This window comes from Caretta caretta, chromosome 2, assembly GCF_965140235.1.
Source record: "Caretta caretta isolate rCarCar2 chromosome 2, rCarCar1.hap1, whole genome shotgun sequence".
Taxonomy (NCBI): Eukaryota; Metazoa; Chordata; order Testudines; family Cheloniidae; genus Caretta; species Caretta caretta.
This window is the reverse complement of record NC_134207.1, coordinates 141619045-141634808: the sequence shown is the minus strand read 5'-3', so window position 1 is coordinate 141634808 and position 15764 is coordinate 141619045. Positions and strand designations below refer to the sequence as shown.

Sequence of the window (15764 nt, the reverse complement as noted above, 5' to 3'; positions counted from 1 at the left end):
GAGTTAACTGTGATTAATTGACAGCCCTAATGAAAACATAAGTATGAAAAATGCATGATACCAAGGGTGTAGGGTGGTAGAAATAGGTTTGTCTGGTCTTCGGATGGACAGTTTTATATAAAGCAAAAATAACTTGCTCACTTTCCCGTCCAACACATTCTGCAATGCTGATGAATGGTGGGTGTGGCATTGCCAGCTGAATGAATACTGGGCTATTAAATGGAAGGAAGCCAGTAACGGGGTATCACCTCTTCAATCCCCAAAAGACTAACTTGTAAGTTAAATAACATGTTCTGAAATATGCCCTTGCCTTGTGTGAATTAAAAAATCAAGATGTCTTTGTACCTTAACCTGAGTAGTGCTTATATTGTTGTAATCCTTGTTCTTTCTCACTCATTCCCTTCCGGCTGTTTGTCAACATTCATTCGTATGTTCACTGTCTTGGTTTACTGAAGTGACAGTTAAAAATGTGAATGAATTGGCTCATTTAACTAGTTATTCTCAAGCAGTCAGAACAAATTCAATGACCATTGAAACAGAACATTGCACTATATTATTTTAGTCCACCATTGTCATGTTATTTTACAAAAAGAGCCATGATGAGAGAGCGCTGTTTACTTGCTTCGAAAGAAGATTCTGATTGTTTCTGCAGCGGTTGTCATAAGGTGGGGTAAGATCCTGGATCTGCTACTAAACAGCATTTTTTAGCAATTTACTAAGAATCAAGTAATAAACAGTTACATGATTTAGGGCACTTACATACTCTTCAGAACTACTTTTTGCAAATTGGAACACTTACCATTGCGTATATACTCACTTATTTAAAAAAAAAAAAAAAAGCTTCTCAGACCTGTGTACTTGCAAGTTAGGTCAGGTCTGCTGTATTTTAAACTTGTAAAAGTTAAATCTGAAACTATTCAATTTTGGTAGTAGTGTGCCTAAATTTTTATTGAGGTGTATCAGAACAGCAGGTGATCATGTACTCTGTATATGGTCTTGTACTGACCATAGTATCTGGGAACTTTCCGGTTAAGTGGCGTGATTAATGCTGTCATATATGGTTTATTCTTTGTCTCACCTTCTCCCAAGGGGAAAATTGTGTGCTCAGTGCATAATTTGCATTGGATCATAATTGTTTCACTACTTAAGTAGAGAGGGGGATGAGGCAAAGTCTAAGCGTTTACTCTGGATTATATCCTGATAAATTTGGTATGAATTGTGGCTTTCAAATTTATCTTGTAATTTAGCCAAGTACCCAGGATATTGTCCATATTGTTATCCTTTGTTGTGTTGCTTTGTAACAATGTAAGTTGCATTAAGTATGTTTTTGGTGAAAACTGGGATAATTAGAGGATATCTTCTAAAATAGTTAACTTCAATATATAAATTCGTGATAATCTGACTTGAAATCATTATGGTGAGCTGAAATGTAACTCACGTCACAACATCCTGCTTAACGTCTAGAGTTTTCTTATCCAGTGATTGATTTGGCTAATAGCTGTAAATTCTGGATGTAGTGACATCTCAGATAAAGATGGTTTCAGTGCTGTCTTTCAGTATCTTTATTTATTTTGCGTGTGCATAGTCGTCTGGCCAAGCGATGGCCTCTTCAGTGGCGTGATGCTGTTCTACAAGGCCACCGCTGAACCTCGTCAGCAGGCATTCATTGGCCATGTGCATCATCGTCTGTGTTGCGCCACAGCTGCACAAAGGGCTGTCACAAAGGCTCCAGCGATACTGGTTGGCTGCACAGAGACCTTGCCCGGTCCAGAACCTGTTCAACAGGGACCACTAGCGATGGGGCAGGTCAAAACCAGGCAGGCAAATTGTGGGGTCGGCGGCAAGGAACTGGTTGGGGATTATAACAGATATCCATTCCTCTCGCCAGAGTGTTTCTGCCCTAACATCCTGGCATGGCGGATGAGACCATAATGGGCAACGTGATGGCAAACATGCAGCTGGTGTTTTAAAAGGTCATTGTGCAGCGGCAGACTTGGGTTGGCGCGTACTTTTTCCAGTAACTTTCCCAGTGGCAACCTCTCATCTGATATGAAGAGGAGCAATATTGCTCAGAACTGGAAGCCATGGGAGTGGAGTCGGACGCAGGGTGTCAGAGATGATGCTCATGGCGGCATGTAACTGCATATCCACCAGTTTGGTGTGTGACGATTGATTCCAAACTAGTGCGCGGTACTCCGCCACTGTCTTTCAGTGGTTTGCCAAGTCACTTTGCATGTCCTTTTTTAAAGTTTTAACTGTAGACCTGAATTGCAGGGCAATGGTGTAATGAAGTGAGCTTTTTAGAGGAAAGAGGAAATGTTAAAACTGGGCTTAACCTGGTGTGGTCCAGTTGATAACTTCTGATTTAGATTTGGTTGTCATTGACATGCTGTGTCCATATTGTCAAGAGGTTGTAGCTTTGTTGAATTCATATCAATTTCTTGCATTTTTGATCGTTTGGTGGAGACGTTTTAGCAACAATGAAAAACGAGTGAATACTGGACGATTGATACAAAATCCTTACATCCTTTGAGCCTAACTCTGAATGTGAAAGCTGCTAGACTATTTTTACGCTTGACTGCAAACCACTCCTCACCTCAGAAGTGATAACTAATTTACTGTGCAAACCATCCAGATAATGCAGGAAAATAGAACTTCAGTGACTAATTGCATCAGGACATCATTTTTAACCAATCCATATGATCAGAATTAAAGGCTGCATATTTTATGTGAAGGTCAGAAGAGGAGGCGGTGATATGTGTTGTAAATGGTGGATTTTAGTGGATTCAGGTAATGAGAAGGTAAAACAACAGCTGTAGGTTGTGTGAGCAGAATGGATTGATTTAAATAAAAGTAATTTAAGTCAAGTGGAAAGCCTTGATTTAAATGATTTTAATCAACTTCTCCATTGGTACTTCTGATAATTTTCTGAAGAAAGGTGCACTCTCATTGGTTGAAACAACCATTAAAATGCTGATTTACAACTAAACAGAGCCTTTACAGTAGATTTGATATAGTGTACAGCAAAAAGATGTAACTATATATATACATTTATTTAAGAAGTTATATAGCTCATTATTTTCAGATTCTTATTAATTGTATGTTTTAGTATGTTGGAAAAGGGTGAATGATATATTCCTTATTTGATATATGCCATATTTATGAAGCTTGACCTCAAAAGTTAGATATTTTTTCCCCTGATTTTTCTTTATATAGAAAAACAGCCTTTAATTTAAAGTTTTTGATCAAGGTGTATGGATTCAGTACGTTTATTTTTATTTAAATGTTTTAAGAAATTATAGTAAGTGTAGGCCTTAACATTTTTGTATTAAATTCAGATTTCATTTTAAACCGGCTTATTTTTAAAAATAAATGTATTGTTATTTATATTACAACAACAAAATCTCCCAACTTGTGTATCTAAAATAAAAAAAAATTCTGATTTAAATTTAAAATAACTGATTTGTATCCACCCTGTGTACACTTGAGACTTGTGGAAGCCAGCCTCTGCGCTCAAAATTAATGTGCCTTGTGTGTCCAAATACCTGATTTGTGGATGTGATCAGGTACGTAGACATTCAAATAATCTTTCTTGGGTCTGAAAATTATTGTGGGAGCAAAAGGGAAGCCCGCAAAAGGTAGGGCTCAGAATTTTGACCAAAATATTTGCATGCCAGGGCATCTGTACTTTCTAGAGTTAAGTCTTGTAGATGCTCATATTACACAGCAGATGGCATATTCAGTGTCTTGCTTAATTTTTGAAATACATTTCTTATTAATAAAGTGAAAGTTTTATTTCCTTATTGCTGTTGATAGGTTGTGTTTTGTGGCCCTGAGTGTCTAAGAAGTTTAATGTAGGGAGTATGTGATTGCACTGTATAATGAAACCTGGACTTTAATGTGTTCACTTTAATAAATGTTCACATATATTAAAACGTTTAGTTGGACTCTTCCTCTGTCTAATAAACTATTGAGCAGTTGCCTGTAAGAACATACAAAAAAATCATATCAGTAAGTCAGAGCCTGACTTTTGGCTAGCTGTGAGGGATGCAGGAGCCAGATGAAGTGATTAGAACTTAAAAATTATGTAGTATGGAAAAGTTACTGAAAAGTTAGACGAAAGTTTGTGCAACTTCCCAGTCAGCTGAATGGCATAACCAGTTAATTCATTTTAAAAGAAGGAAAAAATATTGGATTGGAATAGTTTTGTTGTAGGAACTGTTTTGAGTTAGTCTCTTATGGTTTTAGATCAGAGGTGGGGAAACTATGGGCCGCGGGCCACATCCGGCCCACGGGACCGTCCTTCCCGGCCCTTGAGCTCCCGTCTGGGGAGGCTAGCACCCGGCCTCTTCCCTGCTGTCCCCCCTCCCACGCAGCCATGCCGCTGTGCGGCGGCTACTCCTGCCGCTCTGAGCGGCATGGTAAGGGGGTGGGGGCATTGGATAAGGGGCAGGAGGTCCCAGGGGGTAGTCAGGGAGCAGGGGGCGGTTGGATAGGCGTGGGAGTCCCAGGGGGCCTGTCGGGGCAGGGGCGGGGGACAGGGAGCATGGGGGTGGGGTTTCCGGGGGGGCGGTTAGGGGCGGGGGTCCCGGGAGGGGGCGGTCAGGGTACAAGGAGCGGGGGTGTTGGATGGGTCAGGGGTTCTGAGGGGGGCAGTCTGGGGATAGGAAGTGGGAAGGGGCAGATAGGGGGCAGGGTCCAGGCTGTTTGGGGAGGCATAGCCTTCCCTACCCAGCCCTCCATAAAGTTGCGCAACCCTGATACGGCCCTCGGGCCAAAAAGTTTGCCCACCCCTATTTTAGATCAATATTTTTTAGTGACTGTTTTTTCTCCTTGTGCTTTTATTCCAACAGCTGATATAATCTGGAAACAGATCCCAGATGTGTACATTTTAGGTGTTGGGTATTCTCTCTGGAGGGCCCTTGAATTTGGAATTTTCTTCTCCCTTTCTTGGCAGGGCCTGAGTTTTTGTTGACTTTTCTGCTGGTCTGTTGCTTAATTAGCTTTTCTCTCAGGGGGTTAGGTTGAAAAGGGAAGTCTCTTGTGATAAGGGAGGGGAGTTCTATGTATTCGGGTGATACTTTGTTATAGAATTTTAAACTTTTAGTTAAAATTTAGTTTAGGCCTATGGTGTTGGGTTTGTTCTGAGGTAATCTGGCTTTACTGATGGGGATGATGGTATTAATGCCCCAAAACAAAAACTTCTCAAACTCTGAAGTGTCTGTAAAATAGTTCTATAAAATAAAATACATGAGTTAAGGAGAACTTGTGGTTTAAGAGTTTCATTGGCACTTGCCTGTAGTGGATGTATAAAGTGTGAAGAGAGAGTGAGTGTGTTCATTTATTTTTGGCTTTGTGACTGTTTGTTTGTTGCCATACATTTTTCTTAAATATAATTTAAAAATTACACGATTGACTGCAGTATTATATTGTGCTTTTATTGCAAGCAGATTGGTTAGTCTCTAAGGTGCCACAAGTACTCCTTTTCTTTTTGCGAATACAGACTAACACGGCTGTTCCTCTGAAACCTGTTTTATAAAAGTGATTTTCTTTTCCTCTCAGTTTATTCCCCAGATATGCCTTCACGGCTTCCAATCCAAGACATTTTTGCTGGACTGGTTACAAGTATTGGCACAGCAATACGATACTGGTTTCACTATACACTTGTGGCCTTTGCATGGTTGGGAGTTGTACCTCTTACAGCATGTAAGTGTTAAGTTTTTGCATTGAAATACTTTCATAATGATCTTATAACAAGCTTGCGAATAGCCATCAGCTTTAATACTTCTCATGTGTTATCAACTTTGTGACTTGACCACTCATTTTATTTCAGATGTTTATATTTTGCTGTATTTTAATTACTTTATCTAAGAAACTATTCAATTCATAAACCAATAGCACAGTGCAGACAATAGCTAATAGATAGGAAAACAGAGCCCATGTTAAGGGAATATTAATGAAGTGGCTCTTTTACTTATTGAATTTTTCAGAGTAAGTTTTTATTTAAAATTTTAAAATAAAATGAAACTTAAATTTAAAATTAATCCTTACCCTTTTTTAGTTCTCCTTACCTGCCCATATAAAAGATGCACATAGGTACAACTTGATGTAGTTTTCAGTCTAAACAAAGTTGTGCACATATGCTTTCCACTTTTATAGTGTGTGCAATTATATGAATCATAGAATATCAGGGTTGGAAGGGACCTCAGGAGGTCATCTAGTCCAACCCCCTGCTCAAAGCAGGACCAATCCCCAATTAAATCATCCCAGCCAGGGCTTTGTCAAGCCTGACCTTAAAAACTTCTAAGGAAGGAGATTCCACCACCTCCCTAGGTAACGCATTCCAGTGCTTCACCACCCTCCTAGTGAAAAAGTTTTTCCTACTATCCAACCTAAATCTCCCCCACTGCAACTTGAGACCATTACTCCTTGTTCTGTCATCTGACTGGCTGTTAAAACCCAAAATAAGTTTCAAGTTAGTTGTCTGTCTTGGGTTTTAATTTTTTGCCAATTCAAAAAGTAGGTAGTGTTTTTAAAAACTATTTCATAAGAATGTGAAGTTAATCCCAAATTCATTAGAAAGGAGAAACTTCTGATGAGTAAAATTTGAGAGCAAAAATCCTTGACTATGTCTTTGGTAAAATATGGCAATAAAACTGCTCTTAAAAAATTAGCAAAGAGGTGTCAATAATAAAGCAGGTAACATTGTAAATAAGAAGCAGGCAGCAGTATCTCCCATAAATGCAAACAAACATGTTTCTCTTAGCGATTGTCTGAAAAAGAAGTAGGACTGAGTGGACTTGTAGGCTCTAAAGTTTTACATTGTTTTGTTTTTGAGTGCAGTTAAGTACCAAAAAATAGTTAAATCTACATTTGTAAGTTACACTTACAGGATAAAGAGATTGCACTACAGTACTTGTATGAAGTGAATTGAAAAATACTATTTCTTTTGTTTATCATTTTTACAGTACAAATATTTGTAACCAAAAATTATAATATAAAGTGAGCACTGTACACTTTGTATTCTGTGTTGTAATAGAAATCAATATATTTGAAAATGCAGAAAACATCCAAAAATATGTAATAAATTTCAATTGGTATTCTATTGTTGAACAGTGCGATTAATCACAATTAATTTTTTGAGTTAATTGAGTGAGTTAACTGCGATTAATCAACAGCCCTAGTCTCAATCCAAAGGGCCATCCCAAAACAAACATGAAACTATATTTTTTGTAATGTTTAACAAAACACCCCTGGAATTAAGATAGGTGCATGCTAGCTGTCACCCTGATAGTATATTCTATCCCTTTCTCCTACCCTTCTAGATTGTCTCCTCTTTGATGCCAGGACCTTGTTTTCCTCTATATTTGGAAGTGCCTAACATTCTACTTGTTACTGCAATGTACAGAAGTTATTAGGGCCCTACCACATTTGTGGCCATGAAAAATAAGTCATGGACCATGAAATCTGGTCTTTTGTTTGCTTTTACCCTATACTATACAGATTTCACGGAGCCAGACCAGTGTTTCTCAAATTGGGGGTCCTGACCCAAAAGGGAGCTTCAGGGGGGTCACAAGGTTATTTTAGGGGCATCGTGGTATTGCCATCCTTACTTCTGCGCTGCTTTCAGAGCTGGGCGGCTGGAGAGCGGCAGCTGTTGGCGGGGCGCCTAGCTCTGAAGGCAGCAACCTGCCAGCAGCAGTGCAGAAGTAAGGGTAACAATACCATACCATGCCACCCCTTACATCAGCACTGCTGCCTTCAGAGCTAGGCAGCCAGAGAGAGAAAGCTGCTGACTGAGGGCCCAGCTCTGCAGGCAGCAGCACTGAAGTAAGGTGGCAATACTATACCACGCCATCTTTACTTCTGCGCTGGGATCCTTCAGAGCTGGGATCCTGGCCAGCAGCCGCTGCTCTCCAACTGCCCAGCTCTGAAGGCAGCACCGTCGCCACTAGCAGCGCAGAAGTAAGGGAAGCAGTACCACAACACTCTCTACAATAACCTTGATACTCCCCTACAGTTACAACACAGTGAAATTTCAGATTTAAATAGCTGAAATAATGAAATTTATGATTTTTAAAATCCTATGACCGTGAAATTGATGAAAATAGACCATGAATTTGGTAGGGCCTTAGATATAAGAACCAAGATGAAAATGTTTCCCTTTAAATTGGTTTCTGTGTGTAGAATGAGTGACTGCCAAAGCTGAACTTTGCATAACTATTGTGTAATCTCTCCCATTCCTTCTCTCTCCTTATCTTTCCCTTCCTAATCCTTTTATCCCTTAATTCACCTGTTTCCACTGACTTGTCCTCCCACCTCATTTCCCCATATCTCCATTCATCATCTCCTCTTCTCCAATCACAGTTCTGTCTCTCTCCTTTGTCCTTTCACTCGTCCTACCCCTCTCTCCTATTCTTCCTCTCTCACTTCAAGTATGTCTATACTTTGAGCTGGGGGTATGACTCCCAGTTCAAAGAGACATACCTGCGATAGATCTAATTGAGCTAGCATGCTAAAAAGAGTGTAACTGTGGCAGATGGAGGGGCTGGTCACCTCAAGTATCATACCTCTCAATCCCCAGACTCTGAAATGAGGGACAGTGACCATCAAAATGAACAACAGTAAGGGACAACACACCTTGAAATGAGGGACACAGTGAGGGATCTCACCTTTTTTTTTTTTAATTGAACAGTTTTATTTTAAAAATGTATATATGTACAAGCATACGAATAGCCTGAAACTTACTATAATGAAACTAAATTATTCTGAGTGTGAAGAGAATCCTTTATTTTATTGTAAATAGTAGCTTTCTACATAAAGTCTAGTGGCTCAGATGCTCACTCTTGTCAGAGACTCCTAGCCTGCCCCCTGCCTACAGAACTCTGCTCCTCTCCCCCTTAAATTATTGAATAAAAGTGAAACTTTTCTCCATATGCCGACTCCCGAAGCTAATCCCAGGGGACCTGTGGTAGCATCAGTACAAGTTGGGGTATCAGAGTAGAGTGGTAAATAAAGCAAAGTGGAGCAACGCTTGGTCACCTGTTCAAAGAAATAAGTATTTTTGTAGAAATAAGCACATCTTTGAAGTGATTCATTTTATAAGATAGGCTTTATGAATGTGTTAATGTTTCATTTTTGGGGTTCTCTTTCTGAAGAATGGCAGAAGTGCTGGCTATAGGCTTTAAATATCACACCATAAAATGTTAAGATTCCTAGAGTATGTTCAGTATAGTCAACTTACTTAAAAAGGCTGGTGTTCCATGTACTGTGTGTGCATCAGGAGAGGCCTTGATCCTTGTGCAAGTTAGAGATTTACAGTCAACTCAAGCTTGTATCTTGCAAGGACAGCCATCCACGCCAGTGCTGGGACTTATGTGAATAACAACTATATCGTGATACCTTTTGTGACTTATGTCTGAATGAAATCTTTTTGCACATCTGTATTGGTTTGCACCAATTGGTTTTAGCTTCTGTCCCAGAGGTAAATGGTTACTTGGGCTAAGAAACAATCTGGAATAAACTAGTAATGGCCGCTTTCAAGAGTGTTCTTCCCTCATAACTGAGGGTATTTACAGCACTTTGTTTCTTTTATACAGGCCGTATCTACAAGTGCTTGTTTACTGGCTCCGTGAGCTCACTATTGACACTGCCGTTAGATATGCTGTCAACGTAAGTACTAACCAGCCTGATATACGTGACTTTTTAACTAGATGCCTGTTAAAGTTGTTGCTTTTGGTACTCTCAATTCCCAGTTCTTTTTCATTATCCTTTTACTTTACACCTTCTTACACTGGCTGCTACTACTATCATCATCTTTGCCGTAGCAAGGAGAACTAGCCAGCTGTTTTCACGGCTGTGCTACAACTCTCCTGTTTTTGAAGTGCTGATGTGCAGGATTATTTGAAGGATGAACAAATCAGACTTATAGAACTGGGCCTGGGTAGTGCTGTTTCATATTATAGACTTATGTGGCTTATTCAGCCTTAGGAATACTTGCTATGGTGTAAAGTTGCACTTCAATTAAAGAAAACTAAGTTTTTAAAAAATTAAACTGCAGCGGAGCCTATTCTAAAGGTTTTAGAATTATAGCCATCTTTTATGTAATTTTCCTATTCATTAGTTTATATCATATGACCTTCTAAAATATGGGATCCTTCACGATTTCCCTATTGCTTAATTACATTTTATATTTCTATGTACTGAATTTAATCTACCCATAGGGATTCCATAAAGATTTGAATTGATTGGCCTCTCTTTTAACTGGTCATTTCAGTGTTCCACACATCGAACTCTATATAATATTATCACCCTTGTGGTTTTTTTGCTTGTTTGTGTTTTTTTTCCTTCCAGATCATTATTAAAATAATTAGATCCATACTGGTCCATACTAGTCACCAATTCAGTCTCAGATTGCTTTTATATTTTAACTGAATTGTTTATGAGGTTAATGCAGATGGATGCCAGGCACTGACAGAGCCAGTTGTAAGCCAAGCAGACATTGAACAAAGTTCTGCTAGCTCCCCTTGCATTTTGGCCAATGTGTTCAATTCTGCCTTAAAGCACCCAGTCTTGGAGTTTTGAGTTACATTTCAAGTCAGGCTCTGTTGACATCTGTCAAGGTTCCTTCCCCACTCTGAACTCTAGGGTACAGATGTGGGGACCTGCATGAAAACCTCCTAAGCTTATTTTTACCAGCTTAGGTTAAAACTTCCCCAAGGTACAAACTATTTTCCTTTTTCCCTTGGACTTTATTGCTGCCACCACCAAACGTCTATCAGATATATAACCAGGAAAGAGCCTGCTTGGAAACGTCTTTCCCCCCCAAAATCCTGCCAAACCTATGCCCCCTTTTCTGGGGAAGGTTTGATAAAAATCCTCACCAATTTGCATAGGTGAACACAGACCCAAACCCTTGAATCTTAAGAACAGTGAAAAAGCAATCAGGTTCTTAAAAGAAGAATTTTAATAGAAGAAAAAGTAAAAGAATCACCTCTGTAAAATCAGGATGGTAAATACCTTACAGGGTAATTAGATTCAAAACATAGAGAATCCCTCTAGGCAAAACCTTAAGTTACAAAAAGACACAAAACAGGAATATCCATTCCATTCAGCACAGCTTATTTTCTCAGCCATTTAAACAAACGGAATCTAACACATATCTAGCTAGATTACTTACTAAGGTCTAAGACTCCATTCCTGTTCTGTTCCTGGCAGAAGCATCACACAGAGAGCCTTTGTTTCCCCCCCCGCCTCCAGCTTTTGAAAGTATATTGTCTCCTCATTGGTCATTTTGGTCAGGTGCCAGCGAGGTAATCCTAGCTTCTTAACCCTTCACAGGTGAAAGTGTTTTTCCTCTGGCCAGGAGGGCTTTTAAAGGTGTTTACCCTTCCCTTTATATTTATGACAACATCCTTTTTTTTTTTTTTTTTTTATGGGGACAGAAACTCACTAGGATGAGAACACAGTACAGTTTTCCCCTGTGACCCACTAATAAATCCAGGTTTGAACTCATCTTTTGGGGGGGGGGGGGCAGGAAACTGAAGCCAGACTACTTTTTCTCATATGCTCTTGGTTTTTGATATCCAACCATTTCCTCTCCAGGTATAGGTCCTGATTTTAGCAAGCCTTGTCTAACTTAAGCAGTCGTTTCGTTTGGACCACTTGTGCTTAAATACCTTGCGCACTTGGAGCCAGAAAGTGTTGTGAGTGGTTGAACAAGCATAATAGAAGACAGTGCCGAGATGGGGGAGAGAGTGGGGAGCAGCTTCTGAAGCAGATCTAAGTTATGGAAAGGGAAAAAAGCAGCAGTTCAGACAGGTTCTGCCATTTTACATTTTGGTTAGGTTAGTTCAGAGGATAAAGCTTCTCAGAAAATGGCAAATATTGTATGTTTAGTCCTTAGCACTTAAACACTTCACATACTATATAATGTAGAATGAAAACCTGCTAGCAGGAGTCTAGTCTTCCAGAAGGTCACCTACCTTTTATTTTCTAACTTGCATTTTTTCTTTTCATTTGGTTGATCTTTGCAACTTGCCCTACTGATTCCTTCCCTGACACCCCTCTTCATTAAATACTTGGAAAATTACCTTTTGTGCCACCATCTAATAATTTAACATTATTGACTTAATTCTGTAATCATTCTAATTAACATTTGTTTGTGCAATAGCTGATTCTAACTCCTTGGGGGTTCATGGAGATTGAAAGGAAAATTGAAGCTGTCAAGCAGAACTTGTACTGAATCAAATCTGAGATGAACATTGCTAAACTAAACTAAATTGTTTCTTCTAGAAATTTAATTTGCGAGTATCTTCTGTGTTTCTCTTGTTATTCTTAAGGACTATTTTCCTTGAGTTTCTCCTCCTGCTTTATCCTGTAGTGAGTCAAATCCTCTTACAGAAGTGTCTCCATGGAATAAGTAGTTCAAGTGGTGTCCCTGTGGATGCCCCACTTTATGGGGCACCTCTTCACTTTTGATTGGAGATTTTTGGTAGCAGTGTTTCTTCTCCTGGTACATGCACCCTACACATACTCATGCTCTGTACCAAGGCTATTTTGGGCTGTGTGGGTGAACTGCCCACAGTTCCTTCTCAGCCATGCTGTCTACAATATTACTGTTTGTTGTGTACCTGTTTCCCCCTTTTATTAGTATTTTTGCTTTATAGATGGCTCTTCATACTAGCAATAGTAGTAGGTTTAGTACTTTATAGTTGGAATGTTTGTTCTCCTTTTCCTCTTTCCTTTTTTCTTTAAAAAAAAAAAAACAGCACATTTTTGTTTTTTCCTTTTCCCCTGTTGAGTGACTTGAACAACTTTTTCTTCTGTTGACGATACCGGGCTCCCTGAAGATTTAAAAGGTGCCTCTTTTGTTGAGAAGCAGTCCATATGAGTGGTGGTCACTTGCAACGAATACAATACTCTCACGTTCCAAGCAAGTGTAAAATCTGCTCTCCTTTTAAGGGTAGATCCTGTAGAAACAAGGAAATTAAATATAAACTATTAATGAGCGAGCAAGCCTTAAGACCAGCTTCTGACCAGATCACGGTCACCTAGAGCTTCCAAGGGGAAGATGGCACCAAAACCTTAGTCTTTCAACACTATCTTTGACTAAGTTACCAATAACTTCACTGCTCGTACTGAGAGCTTCCCACTCCAGGTATAAGGAAGGAGATAAAAGGAGCAAAACAGAGTTCCTCATTAAAGAAGATCTGGTTAATGGAGACCACAGGCCCCAAGAGGAGTGCAGGTGAGGCTCAAAGTACTTTGGGTACTGTGAAACATGTCAAGTCTTCAACTAAGTCACGTACCGCTGCAGTAAGGGGCTCGATACCGAAGACTGCTATTATGAAGAGAGGTTTCAGAGGAACAGCCGTGTTAGTCTGTATTCGCAAAAAGAAAAGGAGTACTTGTGGCACCTTAGAGACTAACCAATTTATAAACCATAAAACTATAACCAATAAATTGGTTAGTCTCTAAGGTGCCACAAGTACTCCTTTTCTTATTATGAAGAGAATGGCTTCAATGGAATCTTTGACTCCCTCGATACCAATGTCAGTGCCTACCACAACAGCCTCTGTAACATCATTGGTGCTGATATCGAGTTCTGTTGAACTTCCAGTACTGCAGAAATTCCTGTACCCAAAAGACTTTATGGTGCCAAATGAATCTGAATCTCTGCTCCTTGCAATCTCAGAGACACCTCTTGGTAGTGAGGTTGGCTGGGTCACTGACTGCTCATGTTTCTGGGAGTTCTACCTCTTCTCCATCTTTGACAATCTACAAGGAGGAGTTCTTACCTCCTGTACAATATGTGGAGGAACATTCTGATTCAGTCTCTGAACTTTCTGTTAAAGGATCATCAGTTTGTTCCAGGAGACATTATTCCCTGTTGCAGCTGGACACCAGATCCCTGCCTGCCAACTCTTGGGGTCACCAGCTTGGATTCCTCCCTCCAGGCCTTATGGGTCTCCCTCATTGGCCTTATTGGGATCGAGGGGCAATGTACCTCCAGCAATTTTGAGGAACCTCAGCTCAAAGAAGACTCCTAGATTTGAAGGCCAGAATGGACCATCATGATCATCTAGTCTGACTTCCTACACATTTCAGGCCACAGAACTTCACACACCTGCTCCTGTAATGGACCCCTAGCCTCTGGCTGAGTTATTGACATCCTCAAATCATGATTGAAAGGCATCCAGTTACAGAGAATCCACCATTTACTCCACTTTAAACCTGCAAGTGACCCCTGCCTCATGCTGCAAAGGAAGGTGAAAACCCCACTCGGTCTCTGCCAATCTGACCTAGGAGAAAATTCCTTTCCGACCTCAAATGTGGTGGTCAGTTGGACCCTGAGCATTTCAGCAAGACCCAGCAGCCAGACACCCGGGAAAGAATTCTTTGTAGTAACTCAGAGCCCTTCCCATTTAGTGTCCCATCACTGACTGTTAGGGATATTTACTACCAGCAGTTGCAGATTGGCTACATGCTTTTGTAGGCAGTCTCATCATACTGTCCACTCCATAAATTTATCAAGCTGCATCTTGAAGCCAGATTTTTTTGGGTTTTTTGCCCCCTAACTTGGAAGGCTGTTCCAGAACTTCACTCCTCTGTTGGTTAGAAACCTTTGTCTAATTTCAAGCCTAAACTTGTTGATGGCTAGTTTATATCCATTTGTTCATGTCAATATTGGCACTCAACTTGAATAACTCTTTCCCTCCTTGACATTTATTTCTCTTATGTATGTAAAGAGAGCAATCTTATCTCCCTTCAGCCTTCTTTTGGTTAGGCTAAACAAGCCAAGTTCCTTGAGTTTCCTCGATAGCTTTACATTCCTCTGATCATCCTAGTAACCCTTCTCTGCCCCGTTCTAGTTCGAATTCATATTTCCTAAACGTACTCCTAGGGGGATTCTGTGCCGAAAAATGTTATGCACAGTATTTTAAAATTCTGGATATTTGTTAAAATAACACAATATAATCACACCAGTTTCAATTATTTTGGTAATTTATTTCAAAATACCTGTCAGCAAGTATGTCTGCAACAGTACAGACAACAAAAAAGATTCCCCCAGCAGTAGAGAGTTAAAGAAACCCCTATGAAAACCTAGTTCCTGTTTCTCTGTTACGCTTTTGTTGGGCGCCTTAGTCTGGATCTGTCACACATGCCACTAGGCACATCTTAGGGGGGAACTCTGCCATTCTGGTCTCAGGCACCAACCCGCAACCAGAACCCACCCCCCCCACCACCACCACCCCGACCAGAAATCTGTACCCCTTCCCCTCCCCAGAGTCCACCCACGGGATGCCCCCCAGCTCAGACACCTGCACCCTCTACTCCCCCTACCCCCTGCAGAGCCGAGGTATCCATAGAGATAAACAGCCTGATGCTGGGTCCTGGGCTTTTATGGAGTTTCCTGCACGCTGCCTCCCTCCTTCAGGATGTGCTAGGAGCCGCAGTTGCCTGAAACCTTCCAGCTCCCCTTCCCCTGGGAGTGTCCTGTATTTGCGAACTGGAGAGCAGGGCTCTGCTGGGTCCTGCAGTCCCTAGTGACAGTAGCAGCTCTGCAGTACCAGTTCTGCAAGGAAAAGTGAAATTCTGTCCAGAACATTAATTCTGAGCAAATTCTGCATTGCACAGAAATGCAAAATTCCCCCAGGTGTAAACATGGGAGACCAGAATTGCACGCAGTATTCCAGATGAGGTTTCGCCAGTGCCTTGTATAACGGTACTATCACTTCCCTACTTCTATTGGAAATACCTCG

General features: G+C 40.5%; 1 protein-coding gene across 3 annotated transcripts in view; it reads left to right on the top strand.

Moving 5' to 3' along the window:
- The window catches only part of MARCHF6 (membrane associated ring-CH-type finger 6), a 120006-nt gene that overhangs the window by 29339 nt on the left and 74903 nt on the right, over positions 1-15764 (top strand). For all 3 annotated transcript variants that reach the window (XM_048839584.2, XM_048839585.2, XM_048839582.2), the window contains exons 4-5: positions 5563-5706; positions 9600-9672. In XM_048839584.2, coding sequence (XP_048695541.1) covers positions 5563-5706; positions 9600-9672 — 217 coding nt within the window. The remainder of the gene's footprint in view (positions 1-5562; positions 5707-9599; positions 9673-15764) is intronic.